The sequence below is a fragment of the Tiliqua scincoides genome, chromosome 13, assembly GCF_035046505.1.
Source record: "Tiliqua scincoides isolate rTilSci1 chromosome 13, rTilSci1.hap2, whole genome shotgun sequence".
NCBI lineage: Eukaryota > Metazoa > Chordata > Lepidosauria > Squamata > Scincidae > Tiliqua > Tiliqua scincoides.
In genome coordinates, this window is record NC_089833.1 from 15184167 (window position 1) to 15207368 (window position 23202).

The following is a 23202-nucleotide window of genomic DNA, read 5'->3' on the forward strand; positions in this document are numbered from 1 at the left end:
GGACCCACCTAGGTTTCCCAGACTTTTTAAAAAGGAGATCTAGAAGGAAGAATATATTTATAGGTAATAATAACCAGAAGGAAAGACCCACAGACATGCATCCCCTACAGTCACACCTGCTTACAAACTTCAGGAGTTCTGCTCCTCGAAGGGCAGGTAGCAGCTCCAGTATCTGATTTTTGAAAAGTTTCAGGGCTTGAGGCAATTAGATACTGGTCTTTGCATCACTCTTTGGCGACCCACCAAGAATCAGGTTGTGACCCACTGGTGAGTCCCCACCCACAGTTGTGTAATAGCTTTCTCACGCACACCCTTTTTCCACAGCCAGTGTGTCCTTGGGATGACAGAGGCTTCTTCACACGTTCACACCTGATCCCCGTGTCCTGCAGGTGCTCTGCTCCTGGGCTATTGCTCCCCCCTCCCCAATATGATTGGGTTTTAATAGTGGGACTGTGTGCCCCACCCTGAGCTCCTTGGAGGAAGGGCAGCATGAAAAGCAAATAAGGAGAAGCCGTCTGAGCATGTGAAGAGTGTTTTTCCTTCCAGAACCACGGGCTTCAGGTCCTGGAGAGCGATGGGGGATGAAAGGAACGCGGCGGGAGGGCGGAGAGATGCTCGCCCGGCGCCTGTGGGCTGAGCTTCCCAGACTCCCGACCAACTCGGTAAACAAAACTCGACACTCTCCGCCCTTCGCACGTGATTGCCCAGAGGCGTGCAGAAAAGCGGCGCTGCCGGGCGAGGAGCGCGGAGGGGCTTCCAGCCTGGGCAACTTTGCGCAGTCTCCCCGCGGGGCGCAAGATGGGCTTCCTGCCCAGCCTCTCCCCAGAAACCTGGCTCCTGCTGGGGGTCCTGCTCGCCCTGCTGCTGCTGTGAGTACGGAGGGGAAGGGGCTCTGCCGGCGGAGCCCACCCCAGGGGCAGGTGGACGACCTCGGAGGGACCCTCCTGGGCCCTGCGCAGGGCTCCCTGCGGGGCTCCAGCGAGGGGGTGCCGAGGAGGGGGCCTGATGCAGAGGGATCGGGACCCTCCGCCAGTTTCAGAGCCTCTCCTGCCCACGACCAGGTCCCTCTCCAGGCAGGACCAGCAACCAGAGGCTCTTCCTGCCTCCCACCCCAGTTGGGGCTCTCAAACCCCTTCCTGCCCAGCCCACTGGTCCGTGGGCACTTTGGATCCCTGTTGCGCATATGCCACGTTGGGCAGAAATGGCTTCACAGTTGCACAGACTGTGCAGAAGTTCAGCAGGTGCAGTCCTGTCCTGCCCCCCTCCCCCAACCTTCATGCCAGGGATAATGGCTCTGGCTGAACTCCGAATCCACCTTCAGGGAGGGCTCACAGCCGGCTGTACGGCTCAGTGGGATAGTCCTTGCCTTGTATGCACAGCTAAAGTTGGAGGTTTGCTTCCTGGCCTCTCCAGGTAGGACGGGGAAAGTCCCAGCCTGGAGAAGGCCCAAACACCACAGCCAGGTGAACCGGAGAGGCTATTTATATGGTATTCATCCCATGCCAGGGCCAGCCTGACTACTGGATCCAGAGCTGCAGAAGAGCAAAATAAAAGAAAATATTTCTTTACCCAGCATGCAATTAGTCTGTGGAACTCCTTGCCAAAGGACAGGATGGTGGCACCTGGCCTAGATGCCTTTACAGGGGAATTGGACAGATTTCTAGATGAAAAGTCCATCAGAGGTTACAGTCCGTGATGAGTATGTGCAACTTCCTGGTTCTAGAAGTGGGTTACCTCTGAATGCCAGGTGCGAGGGAGTGGCACCAGGATGCAGGTCTTCTGTTGCCTTGTGCCCTCTGTGAGATAGCAAGCTGAACCAGGTGGGCCATTGGGGCTCTTCATATTTGCTTAGAGCAGATGAGTCTGCAAGGCCACTGACCACTTCAGCTTTCCAGAAACATAGTTTAGGGGGGAAACATAGTTTAGTTTAGCACTGCTGAAACAGAGACGCCTGCGTTGGCTCGGTCATGTCGTGAGAATGGATGATGGCCGGATCCCAAAGGATCTCCTCTATGGAGAACTCGTGCAAGGAAAGCACCCTACAGGTAGACCACAGCTGCAATACAAGGACATCTGCAAGAGGGATCTGAAGGCCTTAGGAGTGGACCTCAACAAGTGGGAAACCCTGGCCTCTGAGCGGCCCGCTTGGAGGCAGGCTGTGCAGCATGGCCTTTCCCAGTTTGAAGAGACACTTGGCCAACAGACTGAGGCTAAGAGGCAAAGAAGGGAGGCCCACAGTCAGGGAGACAGACCAGGGACGGACTGCACTTGCTCCCAATGTGGAAGGGATTGTCACTCCCGAATTGGCCTTTTCAGCCACACTAGATGCTGTTCCAGAACCACCTTTCAGAGCGCGATACCAGAGTCTTTCGAGACTGAAGGTTGCCAACTAGTTTAGGGGGCCGGATCGTGGTGACAAACATTGTGATTTAGCTAGGGGTAAGCACCATTGAACAGTGTATCTTACTTCTGAGTAAACATGCATGGGGTTGCTCTGTGAATTACGAATCTGGATCCCACCCCCAGTAAACATCTCCAGTGTTTATGACAACACCGGACTGAGCAGACCAGTTAAAATGTGTTTATGTGGGTCTCCTGTGGCCTCTTTGGGGAATGCTGCTCTAAGGTGAGGAGTGGAGTCGGCAATGTGTTGGGGGAATGAGCAGTGTGGAATGTCCTGGTCTTCAATTGCGTTCTCTCCCTGAAGACATAGATCCTTTTCTGAATGAATGAATTTAATGAATGCTCCGCCTTGATTGCTCTCACTGGTTGTGTCTTTCCAGCTATGGGATCTGGCCGTACAATTTCTTTAGGAAGCTGGATATTCCGGGACCGATGCCTTTGCCATTCATTGGAACATTCCATCACTACAGGCATGTGGGTATCCAAGGCTGTGTGTGGTTCTGGAAGCCTAAATAGTTTACCTCTGAAGCTTGGGTATACAAAGCTACTAAGATGATTACTGGGCTGGGGCACCTTCCTTATGAGGAAAGGCTACAGCGTTTGGGCCTCTTCAGCCTAGAAAAGAGGCACCTCAGGGGGGACATGATTGAGACATACAAAATTATGCAGGGGATGGCCAGAGTAGATAGAGGGATGCTCTTTATACTCTCACATAACACCAGAACCAGGGGACATCCACTAAAATTGAGTGTTGGGAGAGTTAGACAAAAGAAAATATTTCTTTACTCAGCGTGTGATCGTTCTGTGGAACTCCTTGCCACAGGATGTGGTGACGGCGACTGGCCTGGATGCCTTTGAAAGGGGATTGCACAAGTTTCTGGAGGAAAAATCCATTACGGGGTACAAGCCATGATGTGTATGCGCAACCTCCTGATTTTAGAAATGGGCTATGTCAGAATGCCAGATGCAAGGGAGGGCACCAGGATGAGGTCTTCTTGTTATCTGGTGTGCTCCCTGGGGCATTTGGTGGGCCGCTGTGAGATACAGGAAGCTGGACTAGATGGGCCTATGGCCTGATCCAGTGGGGCTGTTCTTATGTTCTTATGTTTGGGTGGAGGATGAGGGGCACATCTGGGGAGAGCCAAAGACATTGTGCACTCTGCTGATTGCAAGGAGAATATTTTAACTTGCACTGGCTCTTCCATCACCAGAGGTCTAGCATAGAATATCTCCTCAGTTCCACTCTTCCCCTTCACAACTCCAATGCCACCTATCTTTACCACCACCATTGTTTCAGTGATGCTGCAGGTACACTAGTCCAGTTGTGAACAGCATAGTATAAGGGCATCATATTTTATCCTTGTCTAGTCAGCATAAGTTGAGGATAGGTTTGGAGTGTGTTTCCATTGATCTGGAATGGATCCATAGAACTCCCTTTTTTCCCCCCTTTGCTACTTGTTTTTCTGACATCTCTCTTTCCTTGGCAGGGGATTCTTGAGTTTGACCAGAAATGTTATGAGAAGTATGGTAAAATCTGGAGGTGAGTGTCCCATAAAATTCATCCCAATGGGTGTGTTGCTGTGGAAGGAACACGAGTGACTGTTTGCAATTTCAGCAAGTGAAAAGTGGGTCTTTTGTAAAGAGATATGCAAAGGCACATCAATCTGATCTGGAAGTTGCACTCATTGGGCTTGAGGATTCCATAGAGTCTTCATATATGGAGGTGGTTTGTAGGGAACGAATATGGTGGAAATCTCAGATTTTCCAGCATTTTTTCTGTCTGTTTTTCCCTTGTTGTGGCTGAAGAGGCTGCAGGTATTCCTGTTTGGTATTGAGCATCTTTTAGTTCCTCAACTGGTCATTAAGCAAAGAACCTTACTTTGGCCCACTCATGGGATAATGAAGTCCATATGATTGTAAAGAGTAGGGTTCCCAGGAATCCAAGTTCTCCCCCCCCTCGTCCCCTCTCCACCCTTCTGCACACTGACCCAGGTGTAGGCATCAGACACATCTGGTGCTTTGTGGGAGCTTACCTCCTTACAGTGTTGCATGTTTAGCTGGCAGAATCAACACCCTCAAACAGCATGAGCAATTAGGGTATGGATTCTACCCAGTTAAGGCCCAATCCTATCCAACTTCCCTGCACCGATGCAGCCCTGGGTAAGGAAAAAAAAAATTCCCTTACCTTGAAGGGGCCTTCAGCACATGCCCCATTGGCACAGCTGAATAAGTGCTGGAAATTTGGTTACGATTGGGCGCTTAGTCAAGTCAGGGCATATATTTATTTTCCTTTGTGTCTGAGCATCTTTGCCAGCCTTTGCCCCCGCTTTTTTCTACCTTTTGCTAGTTGATCAGCACTGTGCTTTTATCCCTTACATTTGACCCTATTTTATTTTTCAGCCTCTTAATAAACTTGTCTTACTGATTACCTCCCTTCAATTCACTCAAAGTGGGGGTGGGGGAATTTATTTATTTATTTATTTATTTATTAGATTTGTATTCTGCCTTTCTCTCTAAAGGGCACCCAGGAATGGGTTGCCTCACCTACCAGATCACCCATGTTGCACTAATGGTTTGTTTTAAGGGAACTCTCTGGATCTTGTGGCTCTCTGTTAAACCTGGATGGAAGCTCTACGCCAGCAGCTTCTTTCTTTCTAGCTTTGGGTGGTGGTAGAGAAGCCTACCTTTCCACCACTTTTATTCTTCCTACTGTGCTTAGTAGAATGTTAAGCACTAAATAAAGAATCGCTCTGCACATGCCTTTTATTCTCCCAGCATCATTCCCTTCCAGCTACTGAATTTCTGTGCCCAGGGCTGTGTGTACTCCACGCTGAGAAAAATAAAATCAAATTCTGTGCTCAGGCGAGCCAAATGGTGTGCCAAGAGAAGCTGAACTCTGTGGCTGACATGAATTATGCAAGAAGCCAAGCAGGTCCGAATCATTTCTCTTTGCATGATGCCTTTTGTAAGGTTTGTGATCTTGCATAATTCATTCTGGTTGTGTCCGTCATGCGGGAAGCAGGGCTGCTGTAGTCATTGAACATTTTTTTTTAAAAAAACTTCCTCTCTGCCTTCTGAGGGCCAAGCTCTATGCGACGGGTTAGGGACCAGAGCATGGATGAAAGTCAAAAATGGATGAATGTCAAAGCAGAGCCTTATTTAGCATGCAAATCATAACTATACAACACAGTGGTTCCCAAACCTTTCAGAACCCGGACCCACTTCTTAAAACACACTATTGGGACCCACCTAGGTTTACCAGACTTCTAAAAAATCTAGAAAAAAGAAATATTTATTTATTAGTGATAATCAGAAAAAGACTGTCACACATTTATCTCCTTATATTTTCATATGCTTGCAAACTGCAGGAACTCGGCTCCTTGCAGAGCGGTTAGCAGCTGTCTTGCAAACTGCAAGAGCTGAGCTCTTTGCAAGGTAATTAGCAGCTACAGGATCTGATTTTTGAATAGACTCAGAGCTTGAGGCAACTAGTTATTTAATATTTCCATCTCTTTTCTTGCTGTGTCAATATACAGGCACCCCTGCATCTGTGGGGGTTACATTCCCAACATCACCACTCCGCAGATACCTAAACTGGGGATAAAAGGGGACCCTATACTTACTACGGCACCAAGCACTGCTGAGTTTTCCTTTGCAGCCTGTTACATAAATGCTAGAAGAGGAATGTAAGAAGCAGCCATCCAGAATTTCTGGAGAGGGAGGCTAAGAGGATGCTAACAAATGGTTGGCAACCTTCAGTCTCGAAAGACTATGGTATAAGCCTACAGCACCGGGTATTCCTAGGCGGTCTCCCATCCAAGTACTAACCAGGCCTGACCCTGCTTAGCTTCTGAGATCATGGTATAAGCCTACAGCACCCGGTATTCCCAGGCGGTCTCCCATCCAAGTACTAACCAGGCCTGACCCTGCTTAGCTTCTAAGATCAGGCATGCGCAGCGTAACTGCAGGCTTCTTACTTCCTGTTAGCATTCTGGTTGGGGGGGGGGAAGAAGCTCTGAGCAAAATCCCTCTTTACAGTCTGTTTTGAAGTGAAGGCACAAATTGCAAAGATTTCTCTCCTTCTTGGCAACTAGATTTTTTGATGGCCGGCAGCCAATGATGGCCATTCTGGAACCTACAATGCTGAAAACCATCCTGGTCAAAGAATTCTACACCACTTTCACCAACCGTCGGGTAGGTAGCCAGCCACTAGGAAGCTCTCTGTGAGGTTCCATGATGCACATATAGTTTGTATCTTATCTCTATCTTGGTGGTCTTAGGACTTCCGTTTGAATGGAGATCTGGACACAGCCATCACTATAGTCCAGGATGACCACTGGAAAAGGATTCGCACTGTTTTATCTCCCAACTTTACCAGTGGGAGGATGAAGGAGGTAAGCCTCTACCCTTCCTGGCTATAATGCTCTCTTGTACAATGGAGTTTTTGGCTGCTCCTTGCTAAGACAGCTGGACATTGTGCAATTGTTGGCCCTTCCCAGTGGCAGGGTGACTGATGCAAGCTCTCTCACGGAGCAATGATGTACAGTGTCCTCTCCCAGGGTTTTGGAACTTACATGTCAGGGCTCCCCCAGAACGTACTGTGAAAACCACAACCAGATCGCATTTCAAACAGGGTGGAATGAATTTCTTGGTTCATGCTTCCATGTTACATCATTCCATTGACCAAGATCTTTTGGTCCAGGTTAAGTAAATGAGCAGTTTCCCCAAAAATGCTGAGAATCTGCCCTTTACAATACTTTTGGAAGACTGGAAAAATGCAGTCTTTTATCAGCTGCTATGCTGAATATCAACACTGAAATGCTGGCAGAGCTCTGCTAATTGATAAGAAACCCTTGTGATGTGAACTTGAGGGTGCTGCTATAGAGTAAGAGAACTCCAATTCCTTGTCAGCAATGCCTAACATAACAGGTTTTTTTTCTAAGCCAGCTCTCTTAATAGTATGTTGGTCAGGTTACACAAAGGCTTGTCAATCATGACTTCTTTTGATGGATAGCAAAGTGTTTGCACCAGCTTTGAAACATCCCTTGGTATGTGTTTCAGATGATGCCCATCATCAACCATTATGGTGAGAACTTGGTGAAGAATGTCCAGAGGAAAGTGGACAAAGATGAACCCGTAGGCATGAAAGAGTAAGTCCCATGGGGGTTGGTAGAGTAAGTCCCATGAGGGTAAGTGGGAGCAGACCATTTTATAATGGACGTCACAGGAGAGTTAATGGGAGATAGAACAAAATGAGAGGGAGTCCTGCCTGGGGTGCTATCTGATATCATTAGAGGCCTCTTGAGTTACATATTTAGCAAAATCATGTGGCAGAGTCCTTTTCTGGGTTGAGTCCTCTAACAGGCTGAATTCCTGCCTCTCCAGTTGTTTAATCCAATTGCTTCCCATCCAGGAATAAGAGTGCCTGGAGAATGGGGGCCCAGTCCTATCCAATTTTCCAGCTCCAGTGTAGCCACAACGCAGCCCCTGGTAAGGGAAAACATTTTCCCATACCTTGGCCCCACCACTACAGGATGCAGTGCACACCCCACTGGCACAACTGCACCAGCACTGGAAAATTGGATAGGACTGGGCCTTGGGCCAATCATAAAATTGCATTCAGATTCCGAGGTGCCACTTGAAGAAAACAAGCTTCCATTGTCATAAACTGGGCTGTAGAAAACCATTCACTAAAAAGCCCTTTCTGAACTGGTTTCTGGGTTTAGCTCCCTACACTAAGGAGCTGATCCATTCTGGCAGCAGGGCCAGTCTTGCCCGTGTAGCTAAGATGATGGCTGCCCCAAAAGTGCCATAAAGCACTTCATGTTGGCCGGATGGAGAGAAGCACCAGCATGAAGGCCTGTGTGGGTGAGCACTGCTGGGTCTCCATGCTGGCTGGAAGAGTCCTAGGACCTGACAGCTGTGAGTGTGCGGCTGAGTGGTGCTAGGTCATTCTGGGACTGGGGGAGGGGGAAAGAGGGTGGTTCAGGCCCCGGAGGGGACAGGGATGGCGAAGGAGGCCTAACCCTCCTCCCAGCCCTACATGGGGCTACTTGGTTCTGCACCAGTGACTGAGCTGGTACAGATCTGATTAGCCCCATTGGGCAGGCTTGGGTTCAACATAAGGTAAGCGAACAAATGTTCCTTTACTTCGAGGAGATCTCCGGTTGCTTCCCTGCTCACCCAGGATACAGCAGCAGCTGTTTCAGTGTATCGGTGCAAAGGCAGCCCCATTAGGACTGAGCTGTAAATGTGCCTGATGACTATGGAGGATTGAATCTTTTTCTTGCACACCTGGATTAGCCTTGTTACCCTGCACATGCCCAATCTCATCTGATCTTGGAAGCTAAGCAGGGTCAGGCCTGGTTAGTACTTGGATGGGAGACCGCCTGGGAATACTGGGTGCTGTAGGCTTATACCATGATCTGGGAAGCTAAGCAGGGTCAGGCCTGGTTAGTACTTGGATGGGAGACCGCCTGGGAATACCGGGTGCTGTAGGCTTATACCATAGTCTTTCGAGACTGAAGGTTGCCAACCAGACGGATTAGCCTTTTAAAATTTTTCTATAGCCCTGGAGGTCCTGTACCACATGACTTTGCTGCCTGGTTATCTTCCTTCAAAGTATGTGAGGGAATCCTGATCACTTGCTTCTACAGGAAGGTCTCACAAAGGGAAGGGAGCACTCTCTGCCGTATGGCTCAGTACATTTTTTTTTTTAGCAGGGGGAGAGTAACTGGCCCACCTCACCCCAGCACTGTCTGTTCTAGTGGCTGTCTGCTGGTATTCATTTGCATCTTTTTAGATTGTGAGCCTTTTTGGGACAGGGAGCCATTTATTTATTTGATTTTTCTCTGTAAACCACTTTGTGAACTTTTAGTTGAAAAGTGGTATATAAATACTGTTAATAATAATAATTTGATGCATTTGTTTTTTTCCCAACCTCTCTCTGTTCCTTCAGGATCTTTGGTGCCTACAGCATGGACGTGGTCACCAGCACATCGTTCAGCGTTGACATCGATTCCATGAACAACCCCAACGATCCTTTTGCTGAGAACATCAAAAAGCTGCTCTCTTTTAGCTTCCTTAATCCCATGCTGATTCTGATTGGTATGAATCAACCCTTTGAACACGTTCCCTGTATAGACACACAGAGGCACATATATAGACACAGCCTGCAAATTGTGAGGAGGCAGCTCATTCCAGCATAGTGATGCAACCTTTTGCCCAGTGCTATTCAAACTGGGGCATCCTGACGCCCCAGCCTGAGGGCCCTGGTCTCTGCCCCCTTAAGGGGCGGCGGCAGCCTAGAGGCGGGGGGGAAGGCAGTGGCAGTGGATGGGGGAAGGGGAAGGGGGAAGGCAGCAGCAGCAGCAGGGACAGTGGATGCGGAGTGATTGCGCTCCACTTCTGCGGGGGCGGGGCGTGATCGCTCCGCATCCACTTTCTTTGCTGCGGGGAGCCCTGCCAGAAGTCGCGCCAGGCTCCCCGCACTCCAGGGAGGCTGCAGGAGGCTTGGGTAAGTGCACCCAAGTCCCTGCAGCCCCCTGAACGGCACGATCCTGGGGATCGCGCCACCGCCTTTCCCCCGCCGCCGCCGCCGCCTCCCCCGTCCCTGCAAAGACTTACTGGCTCTCCAAATCTCCCAGGGAGTTTGAGTACCACTGCTTTTGCCGATGGTCTCACCGCAAATGCCATTCCCAGTGTGGTTTACAAGGTTTCTGAGGACCTGAAACTAACTAACCGAAAATAGCCTCAGAATGGATCTGGACTTCACCCCCAGCCTTACTTGAAGCACAGGGGCCTCCATGGTCTTGCTCCACCCTACCTCTCAGCCAGGGCCCATGGGGGTGTGAAGGGGTTAAATTGTATCTGGGCCCAGGGTCCAGATACACATGTGAAGGGGTCCAGATGGGGGTGTGAAGGGGAACCCAGGAGCCAAAGAAGGGGTCCAAAATTTCCTGGGTTCTTCCATTCTGATCTCACTATGGCCCAGGAGAGTGGGGTGCTGGGGGTACAGTGTACTTGGACCCAGGGTAAAAAGGGGGCGCAGGAGCCAAAGGAGGGGAGCCAGAAATTTCCTGGGATCTCAGAAAATGTTACATTGTGTGAAGACTAGTCTTTGTTGGCAACCTTCAGTCTCGGAAGACTATGTTGTCACACTCTGAATGGTGGTTCTGGGACAGAGTGTCCTCTCCAGTGCGCGAAGCCTGGTAAAGTAGGTATGGAGGATAGGCTGTTACCCATGCAGCAAATCCCCCCTCTCCACGTTGCTGAAATGGTCCAATGGAAAGGCAGAAACCAATACAGTTGGTTCCAGCGGCGTCGCAGGAGTTGCCAGAACGTGACTGTGTTCAGCCATGAACTGCCTCAGGGACTCCGGCTCCGGATTTTGCCTCGAGGTTGACTCCTGAAGCCTTTTCCCTAACTGGATGTAGCCACAAGGCAGTGGAGGTTTGGGATCAGAGTTTTCCTTCTCTCAGATGAGCTGCCTTCCCAGGCTGATGAGTCCCATCTACCCGGTGTCTGCTCCTTTTGCTTCTGGGGAGGTCTCAGAGAAGACTAGTATTCGCTATGTAATCCTACGTAGTTTTATATACCATAATCTGTAGAAATTATGATCCAATTATCATATGAAATTATGATCCAAATTATGAGAAGAGCAGGGGCCCAAAGTAATTTTTGTACCCTCTGACAAAATTCTTTTCAGAGACTCTCGGCTCTAGTGCCCTACCATATTTCTGCCTATAACTTTCCACCACCTTCACTTGTCCAAAGATGTCCTGCTTCCTTAAATGTCTTTGTTCTGTCTCTCTTGCTGCCCCTCATGCTTGGAACTTCTCTTGCAATACCTGCAGAATCCTTCCTTGCTTCCTTCCTTCAGATCTCTGCTTAAAACCCAGTTTTCCATGAAGCTTTTGGCTTTTGCTTTAGAAATGCTTCACTCCCGTAGCTGCCTTGCTGAAGGCAAGTGGTCCTACCATGTCCCTGTCTCTCAAAGACTTCCGGCATTCTCAGGCTGTGTTGCAGCTTGGTTGCATCCTCCATAAAGATGATCTTTCTTTTCTCTTTTGCAGTCCTCTTTCCCTTCCTAGCACCACTGTTGAACAAGCTAAGTGCTGGATTTGCATCTGGGAACGCAATAAAATTTTTCATTGATGTTGTCAAAAAAATCAAAGCAGACCGGCAAAAGGACGATCACACGGTCAGTCTCTTCCACCCAGTTCTCTTCCTTGCTTGTGCCTCTGTTTTACTTAGTCTGTGGCCAAGCTGTGTGTGTGCACTTTGTGAAATAACAAAAGTCCTGAATTTTTTTAAAAAAACCAGCTCTTAGCCATTCAGAATTGTCTCTAGAAGAATGGTTCCCAAATTGTGGGTTGGGACCCACTGGTGGGTCACAGCCTGATACTTGGTGGGTCACATCACCCTGATTAGGGTGATGGAAGGACCAGGTAACTAATTGCCTCAAGCCCTGAAGCTATTCAAAAGTCAGATAGCTAACTGCCCTGCAAAGAGCTCGGCTCCTGCAGTTTGCAAGATAGCTGCTGACTGCTCTGCATGGAGCTGAGTTCCTGTTGTTTGCACGCATGAGTAAATATTGGGAGAAATACTGAGGGTCTTTTTCTGGTTATGATTACTGATAGACAGATGGATATTTCTTTCTAGATCTCCTTTTATTTAAAGGCTGTTAAACCTTGGTGCGTCCCGACAGAGCAGCAATTTTCAATCTTTTTCATCTCATGGCACACTGACAAAGCACTAAAATTGTCAAGGCGCACCATTAGGTTTTTGATAATTGCCAAGGCACACCATGCTGCCAGTGGAGGGCTCACATCCTCATTGGCTCTACTAATAAATGACCTTCCCTCAAGTTCCTATGGCACATCTGTGAACCACCCACGGCACACCAATGTGCCATGGAACAGTGGTTGAAAACGGCTGTGATAGAATGTCATTTTAAAAAGTGGGTCTTGGTGCTAAAGCGTTTGGGAACCACTGCTCTAGATTCTTGTACACCCATTAGACTGCATGAGCAGCCAAATATATGAGTGACTACCCTCTGTCCTGCCAGCCGCAGCTTCTCTGTCCTTGTTTCCCTGCAGGACCGAGTGGACTTCATGCAACTCATGGTGGACTCCCAGATTTCTGGTGATATCTCAGATGGTGCAATTTCATACAAAGGTAAATATCAGTGACATGAGGTCGGAGACTGGTGAAGCACAGTGCTGCAGAGTTTGCTGACCCAGAAGTATGGTAGTGATCTGTGCAGTCACTGCCAAACTTCTGGGTCACCAACTTTTGCATTTGTTTGTTTAACCGATCAAAAGGTGCCAGGTCAGAGTGTCAAAGCTTTGATGCTCTGACCTGGCACCTTCCCTAGAGTAAACAAATGTGGAAGTTTTTAGTGTCCCACCGCCCATGCTGGAAGCAAAATGTCCCATACCGTTCCTAAACAAAGCCAACTCATAGAGCTGCACTCAGCTGCTACTGTGAGAGCCAACACCATGATTATCCTTCTGTTTAAGTCCTCGCTCCTTGACATCAACAAGACATCAAAGGCTGCTGGCCAGGCTTATGCCTGGGGATGGAATAGAATAGCATTAAAAGCACACTCTATGCAATAAAAACACCTCCATTTCAATCAAAGCTGAATTTCTGTGTTGGAAACACCTGGGGCATTCCTGGCACAGTGGTTCAGTGTTAATGGTGATGATGATGAACAGTTAGCCACACTTATAGACCACAAATGAAAATGGTTCACTGACTGACTGATTTACTGGTTGACCTACCTAAACTTCTGTGCTCCCAAAGGGCTCTGAAAAATAGAAAATGGAATAGAAAAGAGACACACACAAGACATTCTCTGCGTTTAGCAGAGGCCTTCAGAAGGCAACAGAGACCGTGGATAACCGAAAACATCCCATAAATGGTGCAAGATTAGTGTAAATAAGTGAATCTGTGGGTAGTGAATCACCGGATAGTGGGAACTGACTCTATGAACTTCAGTATACCCAGGGAGATATCCCAATTATGCAAAAACCACTACTTAAGCACTTGAGTTCTCTAACAATATATGAACACACCTGTTCCGTTGAGCAGTTTGGGGACATTTTAGATCTTCTTTCACCTAGAAATACAGCTGCTTCTCTTTGTCATAGGAGAATGAGATATGCCACTACGTTCTGTGACCGCAAGTAATTAAGGATTTATCCACATGGCAAATCCCTAAATAACTACACTACAATGAGGTCCTCAAGTCACTCTGAAATCAATACTATGGTATATGAAGCGTAACAGTTAATTCCTCCTGATTACAGAATCCTTTGTAATAGTTTCCTTATATTTTTATTTTCTGTGCTTTTCCAGCTCTAACGGACAGAGAGATCTTGGCACAAGCTGTTCTATTTATTCTGGCTGGTTACGAGACCACGGGCACCACCCTCAGCTTCCTGTCTTACTGCCTGGCCACTCACCCAGATGTGCAGAACAGGCTTCAGGAAGAGATCAATGAAGCGCTTCCCAATCAGGTAAGAGCCTTTCTTGGGCAGCCCGATCTTACCTAAATCTGTGTGCATCCATGCAGCGGTGCCCATGGGGGAGTTTTTGTATCTGGAGGCCTCTTCAGGGTAAGGGAACACTTGTTCCCTTGCTCAAGGGCAAACCCTGCCTGATACCATGGGTCATCTTGGACCTGTGCCAGAGATATCACTGGTGCAATGCTGCAATAACCCATGAAGGTGAATTGGGCCCTGGAAAGGGGTTAGGATTCAGCGGGCACCACTGCCGTGAAGCCTGCCCTCTTCCTGGACCTGATCTGTCCTCCTCCCTGTTCCATCCCCTCACCATCTCCCTCCCAACCCCTCCCCTGTCTGGTGGAGGGCTTCCAGTGTCCATAGCTATGCAGACCCAGCCACTTGTCACTTGCAGCAGCAGCCAGGCTGTCACACTTGTGTCAGCTGTAAAGCTGTTTACACTGCCGGAAAGCATGTTTCTGTAACTTCAACAGCCAATAGGATTGGGCCGATAGTCTTGCTGCTTCCTGTTTAATTAAGAACATCTGGTGTGTTCCCAGCGTCTTCTGCTAATTGAGGAAGAATCAGACAGTCTGCAGCAGATGTGGGAAGCTGCATTTCTGATTCACTGACTCACTGCTTTTCTGCAACACAGCTGAAGGGGTGGCTTAGGGTCCCGGCCACCACTGCCAGTGCTTAGAAATAATGTTAGCCAGCAGTGCTGTTAAGTGACAGGAGAGCCAAAGCCCAGAGTAGGGCCGTGGCATCCTGAGCACAGCAGCAGGAGAGAAGCGGAGATGGAAGGGTGACTTTCCTGTTTGCAGGCCGGAAGAGGCTCTGGGGAGAAGGGAGACTGGAGACTGCCTTGCAGGGAGAGACTGGGAGTCAGTTGCGTTGAACTCAGTGGGACTAACCCCTGAGTAAACATGCCAAATTGGATTGCGCTGTCAGCCAAGGTCAAGTTGTGAATACCTGTGTCAGGAGTGGCCAGACTTGCTTAATGGAAATGGAAAACTTGGAAATGGAAGAGGTGCAAAAGAGAGCGACTAAGATGATTCCGGGGCTGGGGCACCTTCCTTATGAGGAAAGGCTACAGCGTTTGGGCCTCTTCAGCCTAGAAAAGAGGCGCCTGAGGGGGGACATGATTGAGACATACAAAATTATGCAGGGGATGGACAGAGTGGATAGGGAGATGCTCTTTACACTCTCACACAACACCAGAACCAGGGGACATCCACTAAAATTGAGTGTTGGGAGAGTTAGGACAGACAAAAGAAAATATTTCTTTACTCAGTGTGTGGTTGGTCTGTGGAACTCCTTGCCGCAGGATGTGGCCTTTAAAAGGGGATTGGACAAGTTTCTGGAGGAAAAATCCATTACGGGGTACAAGCCATGATGTGTATGTGCAACCTCCTGATTTTAGAAATGGGCTATGCCAGATGCAAGGGAGGGCACCAGAACGAGGTCTCTTGTTATCAGGTGTGCACCCTGGGGCATTTGGTGGACCGCTGTCAGATACAGGAAGCTGGACTAGATGGGCCTATGGCCTGATCCAGTGGGGCTGTTCTTATGTTCTTAATTTAAAAACCACATACAATAACTTTCAGATGTTTGAGACCCACAATATTTAAGAAGCATTTGAGTTCTTAAATACATTTACTCACTGCAAAACTTGGTGTTTTAATCCACTGGACTCTCAGCTTAAACATGGTGAAGAATTATAAAGCTTGAAAATATCTTATTTCCTTTTTCTATTAATTGTAATGCAAAAAGCTCAGTCAACCTCCTTCCATGAGCCTCACATTATAGGTCAAAGAGTCACATGTGGCTTGTGAGCTGAGGTTTGGCCACCCCGGCCTATGTATTACTAGATTGCTCCCCACTGACCAGCTGATATGTTGCTTTTTGCAGGCCTCTCCCACCTATGAGGCAGTCCTTCAGATGGAATATCTCGACATGGCGGTGAATGAAGCGCTGAGGCTCTACCCGCCAGCAGGGCGGATTGAACGGGTTTGCAAAGAAACAGTGCAGATGAATGGCGTGACGATCCCAAAAGGGACCGTGATCACGATCCCTACTTTTGTCCTACATCGTGACCCAGAATACTGGCCAGAACCAGAAGAGTTCAGACCTGAGAGGTAAAATGCACGGGGAAAGACCTTTGCCCAATAACACAGGCCAACACACATTTTGCTTCCTTAAACATTTCACCAATTCCTAGGTATATTTGGGGTGCCGATTCCAAAAATGGCATCTGTTTTGCTCTATCGTGTCTAGTTTTGGAGACACGGCATAGCCTCTTTAGTGAATGGTTCAAGCAGCTTCCTCATGAGGAAGCCTACACTATGGCTTCCTCATGAGGAAGCTGCTTGAACCATTCACTAATGAGGCTATGCCGTGTCTCCAAAATGGATGCCATTTTTGGAATCGGCACCCCAAATTCATATCAAACCACCATAAAGTTTGGGAAAAACATTTCTGACCCTCAATTTTGTAGGCCTGTGTAATTGATGAATAAAAATCAAAGAAACAGGAAAGGAAAACGGGGGGAGTGTGATCTAAATCATATTTATACCAGCTAAAGTATGCATTCCTCATCAGTTGTTATCTAGCCAATGCAAATGGATGGTCCTAACCCATTTCAGTTTTCAAGAGGGCTCAGAAGCATTTAGCACAATACAGCAAGATTTTATCCTGTTGAAATGATTGGGACCTGTGTAAGAATCATACTTTTTTTGTGAGGATATTTTAGCCCTGAGAGCTTTGTGAAATCTCTCAAAGCTACAACCATCATCATGAGTAGTGAAGGAACTGCGACTGAGTTGGAACCCGGAGTTGAAGACTGGCATCAAGTGCTAGGGACAAGCTGCTGGTGGCCTGTGCCATCATGCTCAGGAGATCCCTGTGGAATCTGGTTCTCCGCTGTTGGAGAAAGAATGAATTGCAGAGGTCCAATAAACATATCTGCTCTTTATCAGATAGACAGAGATGCTCTTTACACTCTCACATAACACCAGAACCAGGGGACATCCACTAAAACTGAGTGTTGGGAGGGTTAGGACAGACAAAAGAAAATATTTCTTTACTCAGCGTGTGGTTGGTCTGTGGAACTCCTTGCCACAGGATGTGGTGATGGCGTCTGGCCTGGACGCCTTTAAAAGGGGATTGGACAAGTTTCTGGAGGAAAAATCCATTACGGGTTACAAGCCATGATGTGTATGTGCAACCAAATGGGCTATGTCAGAATGCAAGGGAGGGCACCAGGATGAGGTCTCTTGTTATCTGGTGTGCTCCTTGGGGCATTTGGTGGGCCGCTGTGAGATACAGGAAGCTGGACTAGATGGGCCTGTGGCCTGATCCAGTGGGGCTGTTCTTATGTTCTTATCTTATGCCTGCACACGTCCCACTGAAGGTTTGGTAAAGCGAGCAGTGATTGTGGTTTTTTACAAGCAGTCCCACAACTGTAATTCATTCCAGTATGAACATGCCTTTGCATCTGTTTTTAGCCAGTTAGGTCAAAATGATTTCCTTCTACAAATGTTGGTTCTTAAGTGCCAGTTTCAGACAACTGACTCCAGGTAGAGAAGGAACTAAGTACTTGGCACCTCCAGAATCCTCGCACCTGATGCTCTTCTCTCTTCTCATTTGGAAACAGGTTCAGTAAAGAGAACAAGGAAACTCGAGACCCCTACATCTACCTGCCCTTTGGAATAGGTCCCAGAAACTGCTTAGCTATGCGCTTTGCGCTCCTGGTCGTGAAAATGGGCATCGTGGTCTTGCTCCAGAAATTCTCCTTGCGCCCCTGTGCGGAGACGCCGGTAGGCCGTGGGGTTGGTTGGTGCAGGGCTCCACTCTTTTGCTATCATTTATTCATTTATTGGAACAAGTTGTCCAATGCTGTGTTGCAAATAACAAAGCAGCAATTAAAAGAAAGAGGTTTTTTAATTTTCTGAAAAAATAGGAGCACAAATGGGAGCTCTGAAAGCAGACCCCAGTTTGTACCTAGCAGTGCCTATTTATGCACCTGCCCAGAATTTGTACCACAATTTGTACCTATTTGTGCACCTGCCCAGAATTTGTACCACAATTTGTACCTATTTGTGCACCTGCCCAGTTTCACTTTATTCTCAGAATGAATAAACCAGGACAAATGTTTCTGGTTTGTCCCAGGAAAAAGCCAGGACCTTCTATTGTCTCAGATTCTGTTCATTCCTAGAATAAATGCGTAATCCTAGGGCAGTGGTTCTCCCACACTTAGCTCCGGGACCCACTTTTTAGAATGAGAATCTGCCAGGACCCACCGGAAGTGATGTCATGACCAGATGGTGACATCAAGCAGGAAACTTTTTCACAATCCTAAGCTGGAATCCTACCCACACTTACCCAGGAGTGTCCCATTTACCATCATTGTTAAAAGAATATATATAGTAGCTTGATAAAAGTACAGGTCTGTGACATTTCCCCAAATGCAGTCACACACCATGGTAGCATCAAGTCTAATAGAATAAAAATAAAGTATTGAAATGAATGGGGACCCACCTGAAATTGGCTCGCGACCCACCTAGTGGGTCCTGACCCACAGTTTGACAAACACTGTCCTAGGGGTTATGCCAGTAGCATAGCTAGAGGGGGGCAAAATGATAAGTACTGCAGGTGCAACATAAGCAGCCCTTCCCATTCTCCATCAGAGCCATTCTGGGCAGCGATGGCAATGAGCAGAGATGCTGTTTGGTTCAGCAAGCACCTGCCCGTTGCCATGACTGCCCAGGATGGCTCTGATGGAGAATGGGAGGGGCTGCTTAGGTGGCCCTGCAGTGCTTTCTGATTTGCCCCTCCTTTGGCTATGCCACTGGGATATGCCACTTCAAGTTGCTTGAGATTAAGCAGTCATAACCCCAGAATGGCTATGTTAACACTTCAGGTAAGAGTTAACAAGCTGGTTGAGTGGAATGGGATAGAGGCAAGCCATCTCCCTGGTATCTTTTTTAAGTGGCCTTGTTAATCCACCACAGTGGGTGTCTGAAGTGAGTTATGGGTGAAAGGGAAAAAGTACCTCCCGAACTTTTTAGCCTTGGGACCCACCCCCAAAAAAGTTTCATTTTACCAGCTGCTCAAGCCTCTGTGGCTATAATAGTGATTGGGCAGCAGTGCTCCCCCCCCAAGTAGCAACTTGTTTAACCCTTGATGCACATAGTCTGATCTCCCCTGTCAGTTTTGCAAACCATCAAAAATTGGGTCATGACCCACTGGTGGGCCAAGGGCCCACAGTTTGGAGACCCATATATGCTTTCCATTTGCTTCCAATGCTGTTGATTACTGCTGACTCTTCCCTTCATCCCATTTGCTAACATATTTTTCTAATCATTTACTTCCCTGTTAAATGGCAAAGATTCCTATGGAACTGGACACTAAAGGTTTCATGAAACCAAAAAAGCCCATCATGCTGAAGATTGTCCCCAGAGCCATGGCTGAACCTGAGGAATAAAAGTGACAAGAGGCTGCTGCCACTTCTCTCCTTCCACACCTTGTTGTCTTCACACAGGACTAGAAACTTGAGTGAACCGAATACCGCAAGTGCTAGATAACATTTTGTAATTCTCTCCTACATGGGAAAAAATAAACTCCTTTCAAATAGAAAACCAGCACAGGGTTGGTCAGGGTTACCTTCCTCTCTGTTGTGGAGACAAGAGACCTGCATCCTGTGGTCACTCACTTTCAGAGTTAGCCTGCTTCTAGAATCAGGAGGTTGCACATACCCGTCATGGCTTGTAATACATACTGGACTTTTTTTTCAATCAATCTCTCCAATCCCCTTTTAAAGGCATCCAGGCCAGACACCATCACCACATCTTGTGGCAAGGAGTTCCACAGATTAATGATGTGATGGGTCAAGAAATATTTCCTTTTGTCTGTTCTAACACCCTAGTTCAGGTGTTGTGTGAGGGGGAAAAGAACATCCCCTGAATAATTTTGTACGTCTCAACCATGTTCCCTCTCGGGCACCTTTAGGGTCTAAATGTTTTCCTTTTCTTTCCCAAGGGTGAAATGTATGCTATCCACTTTTTCATGCTTAATTGTTGATAATCAGGACAGTGTATTTTTTTAAGATTGTATGTTTTACTCTTGTGCCTTCTGACTCTTGTCGGGGTTCGTCAGTCTGAAGGATGGAGACTCACCAGAGTACACTCCAGTTGGACTGAAGGTGGAAGCTGTGGCACCTCCCAATGGTATAGCCCTACTGGCAGAGGGCACTGAAATGAATTTGCACTGTGACGTGTGCAACATTTGCTTTTTTTAATGCTTATGTTCCCTGCTTTGGGAATCTCCATTTTGGAAGGGAAATTGTAATAGAAATAAAATTAAATATAAACCTGAAACTCGGTGTGTTTACTCAGAAGCAAATCAAAGGTTAAACTAGTTGTGGCATACTCACGCTTGCTTTTTCTTGCTCCTGGGCTCAATCTGCAGGAGCTGTGCAGCTGGTTTGGGAGGTTGGTGGCCCACGAGTCACAGCGGACCCCAACAGGGAAGGCTGCTAGTCCATCACCAGCTGGGGCTCTAACATGCAACAGAAGTCTCCCAAAGTGGGGTTCTCTTCCCCAGAACATCCACCAAGAGGGCAGGAAGGCAGCGCAATGGTCCATGTTGCAGACCTGGACTGTTCTCAGCGAGCAGAGCCTTTTCCATATAGGCTCTCTGTCTCTGCTGGCCCAGGCCACGAGGGGTCTTCAGTGGATCTGATGCACAGGTGACCTCCAGGCTGCAGGAGCGGATGGAGCAGGCCATCCCCAGGGCAGCAAAACCTGCATTAGTGTGCCACGTGTCCTCATAAACATAAGTGCCTGAGCGTTTATATGGCACATTTATATGGCACATTTATATGTGCCATGGAATGGCAGGAAATCGCCTCAGGCCATGCCTAACCCTCCACAGCACCTGTTGTAGTGCAACCTGGGGCAGCTGCTTTATCACCTGAGAGGGATGAGGATGGCAGGCCTCTTCCCCCAAACAGTCAGGGATGCTGTTCTCTCATGAGGTGGTGTTCTAGGCACCTTTTTCCCCTCAAGGTGAACTGCCTGGCTGAACCATCTTTGGTGAGGCATCTCCAGGCCTGTTTCCCCTCAGACGTGGGGAGCATGGGAGACAGGAGCAGGAGTTCACTTCCAGTCAAGGGTTCCCGCCCTTTTCCATGCTTAAAAGATGTGGCATTGCAAGGTGGAGCTGCCCCTCCTCAGCTGTGGAAGGAGGGCCACAGCCAGCTGAGCCAGTTCCCTTGCTCTGCTCCCAGGCCTTGGCTAGGAGCAGGGCTAGGCTTAGGGCAGGGGTGCTCAAACTTTCAACTTTAGGGATGCTGGAACTTTAACAAGTGTATAGAAGAGAGAATTTCAGCAGGTGCAGCTTGTCATCTGTGGGATGACAAGTTGCACCTGCTGCAATTCTCTCTTCTATACACTTGTTAAAGGTCCAGCATCCCTAAAGTTGAAAGTTTGAGCACCCCTGCCTTAGGGGCTGAAGGGTCCCATTGGAAACGCTCTTTGCAGGTCCCCAGCTTCACAGCCAAGGTCTGCAGAATCTGAGGGATAGAAATAAACATTAATTACAGGCTTCATATCTCTCGGGTAGAATGGAAAACAAAGTATGTGCTTAAAAAGTGCATGAGAGTTAATGGGCCAAATGGTTCCCAAATAAGCCAGTGGTTCCCAAACTTTCTGGCACCGGGACCCACTTTTAAAAACAACACTCTGTTGGGACCCACCTAACTTCATCCAACTTTAAAAAAAAAAAAGATCTAGAAAGAAATATTTTATGTTTTATTAATAACCATGAAGTGATTCTCAAAATTTGTCTCCTTCTATTTACACCTGCTTGCAAACTGCATGAGCTGATCGCTTTGCAGAGTAATTAGCTGCTACAGCAGGGCCTAGGAGAGGGGGGTAAAGGGGGTAATTTGTACCGGGGCCCAGGGTCAAAAGGGGGGGGGACAGAAATTTCCTGCATTATTACTATTTCCTATCTACTCAGACTTGTTGCCCACATGGGATACTGGTGACACTACCAACCCATGTGGGTTGGTAGATCTGGGCTCCAAAGACTTTTCCAGCTGTCTCTACCCTCCCCCACCTTGTTTGGCCCCTCCCTGCCCCTAATCTGCTTGCCCATCACCACCCTCCCCCTTTGCAAAGGGGCCCAAAAGAAACTTTGCACCCCCTGATAAAATTCCTCTCAGAGGCCCTGCCCTACAGTATCTGATTTTTTCAATAGCCTCAGGGCTTGAGGCAATTAGTTATCTGTCCTTTCCATCACCCTTTGGAGATCTGCCCAAAATCGGGTTGGGACCCACCAGTGAGTCCTGACCCACAGTTTGGGAACCACTGATCTAAGCACATTTGAATAAAAAAAATGCACACATGTATTCCGACAAGTAAACAAAATGTATAGATTACCTTTGACAAGTCAATAGTTCCAAAACCATTTGTTTTAATGACTGTGAAATGGTTTGTGATGTGATGGAAATACCACCAAGCTTTTCCCTGAATTAGGGCCCGATCCTATCCAATTTTCCGGTGCTGGTGCTCCTGTGCCTATGGGATAGGTTCTGCTTCCTGTGTTGGGGAGGCCGTCTTGGAGGTCTCCTCAAGGTATGGGAACATTCCCTTACCTCGGGGCTGCATTGCAGCTGCCCCAGTGCTGGAAATTTGGATAGAATTGGGCCCTCACACACCAATGGAGAAACCTGCTACAAGCACACTCTGAAAGGTCACTTTTCATAGAAGCTCTTCCTCTCTTATGACCCCATCCAAACTGCACCCTCAGCACTCATGGAGAAGTGGTGTGGCTGCCCCAGTGTCTCTGCTTGGCGGTATCAACAACACTCCCTAGTCATTTAACTGGACTAGCTGAATTGGCACAAGTTTTGATGTGTATATTCATTCATTCATTCTCTCTCTCCCCTCCCTCCCCCGTTTGCATTTTTTTGCAAGGAAACAGGGACTGGTTTTCAAGGTATTCCCGTCACAAGGATCCGCACAATCCGGCTCGTCCTCTCAGGTCATCAGAGAAGGCCTTTTTACAAGTGCCGCCGTCTAGGGAGGTACGTGGGGCGGCGGCAAGAAATAGGGCCTTCTCAGTAGTGGCACCAACGTTATGGAACTAACCCTTGACTTGAGAATGGCTCCCTCTCTTGAGACTTTTCGGCGAGGCCTGAAGACCCTTCTGTTTAAACAAGCCTTCTGAGTTCATGGCCTTTTTAACATCTTTTTTACATCTTTTAGTATTTTTTACAGGCCTG

At 47.9% G+C, this 23202-nt stretch overlaps 1 protein-coding gene and 1 pseudogene across 1 annotated transcript; both read left to right on the forward strand.

Annotated features, from left to right (window-relative positions):
- Positions 1-698: 698 nt before the first annotated feature.
- Positions 699-20282, forward strand: LOC136663606 (cytochrome P450 3A21-like). Its single transcript, XM_066640419.1, has 13 exons — positions 699-869; positions 2784-2877; positions 3891-3943; positions 6498-6597; positions 6684-6797; positions 7465-7553; positions 9362-9510; positions 11478-11605; positions 12504-12582; positions 13768-13928; positions 15825-16051; positions 17569-17731; positions 19303-20282. The coding sequence occupies exons 1-13, from the start codon at positions 799-801 to the stop codon at positions 19396-19398; spliced, it is 1524 nt and encodes a 507-aa protein (XP_066496516.1). The 5' UTR covers positions 699-798; the 3' UTR covers positions 19399-20282.
- On the forward strand, positions 8701-8817 carry LOC136633731 (5S ribosomal RNA; annotated as a pseudogene).
- Positions 20283-23202: the final 2920 nt, after the last annotated feature.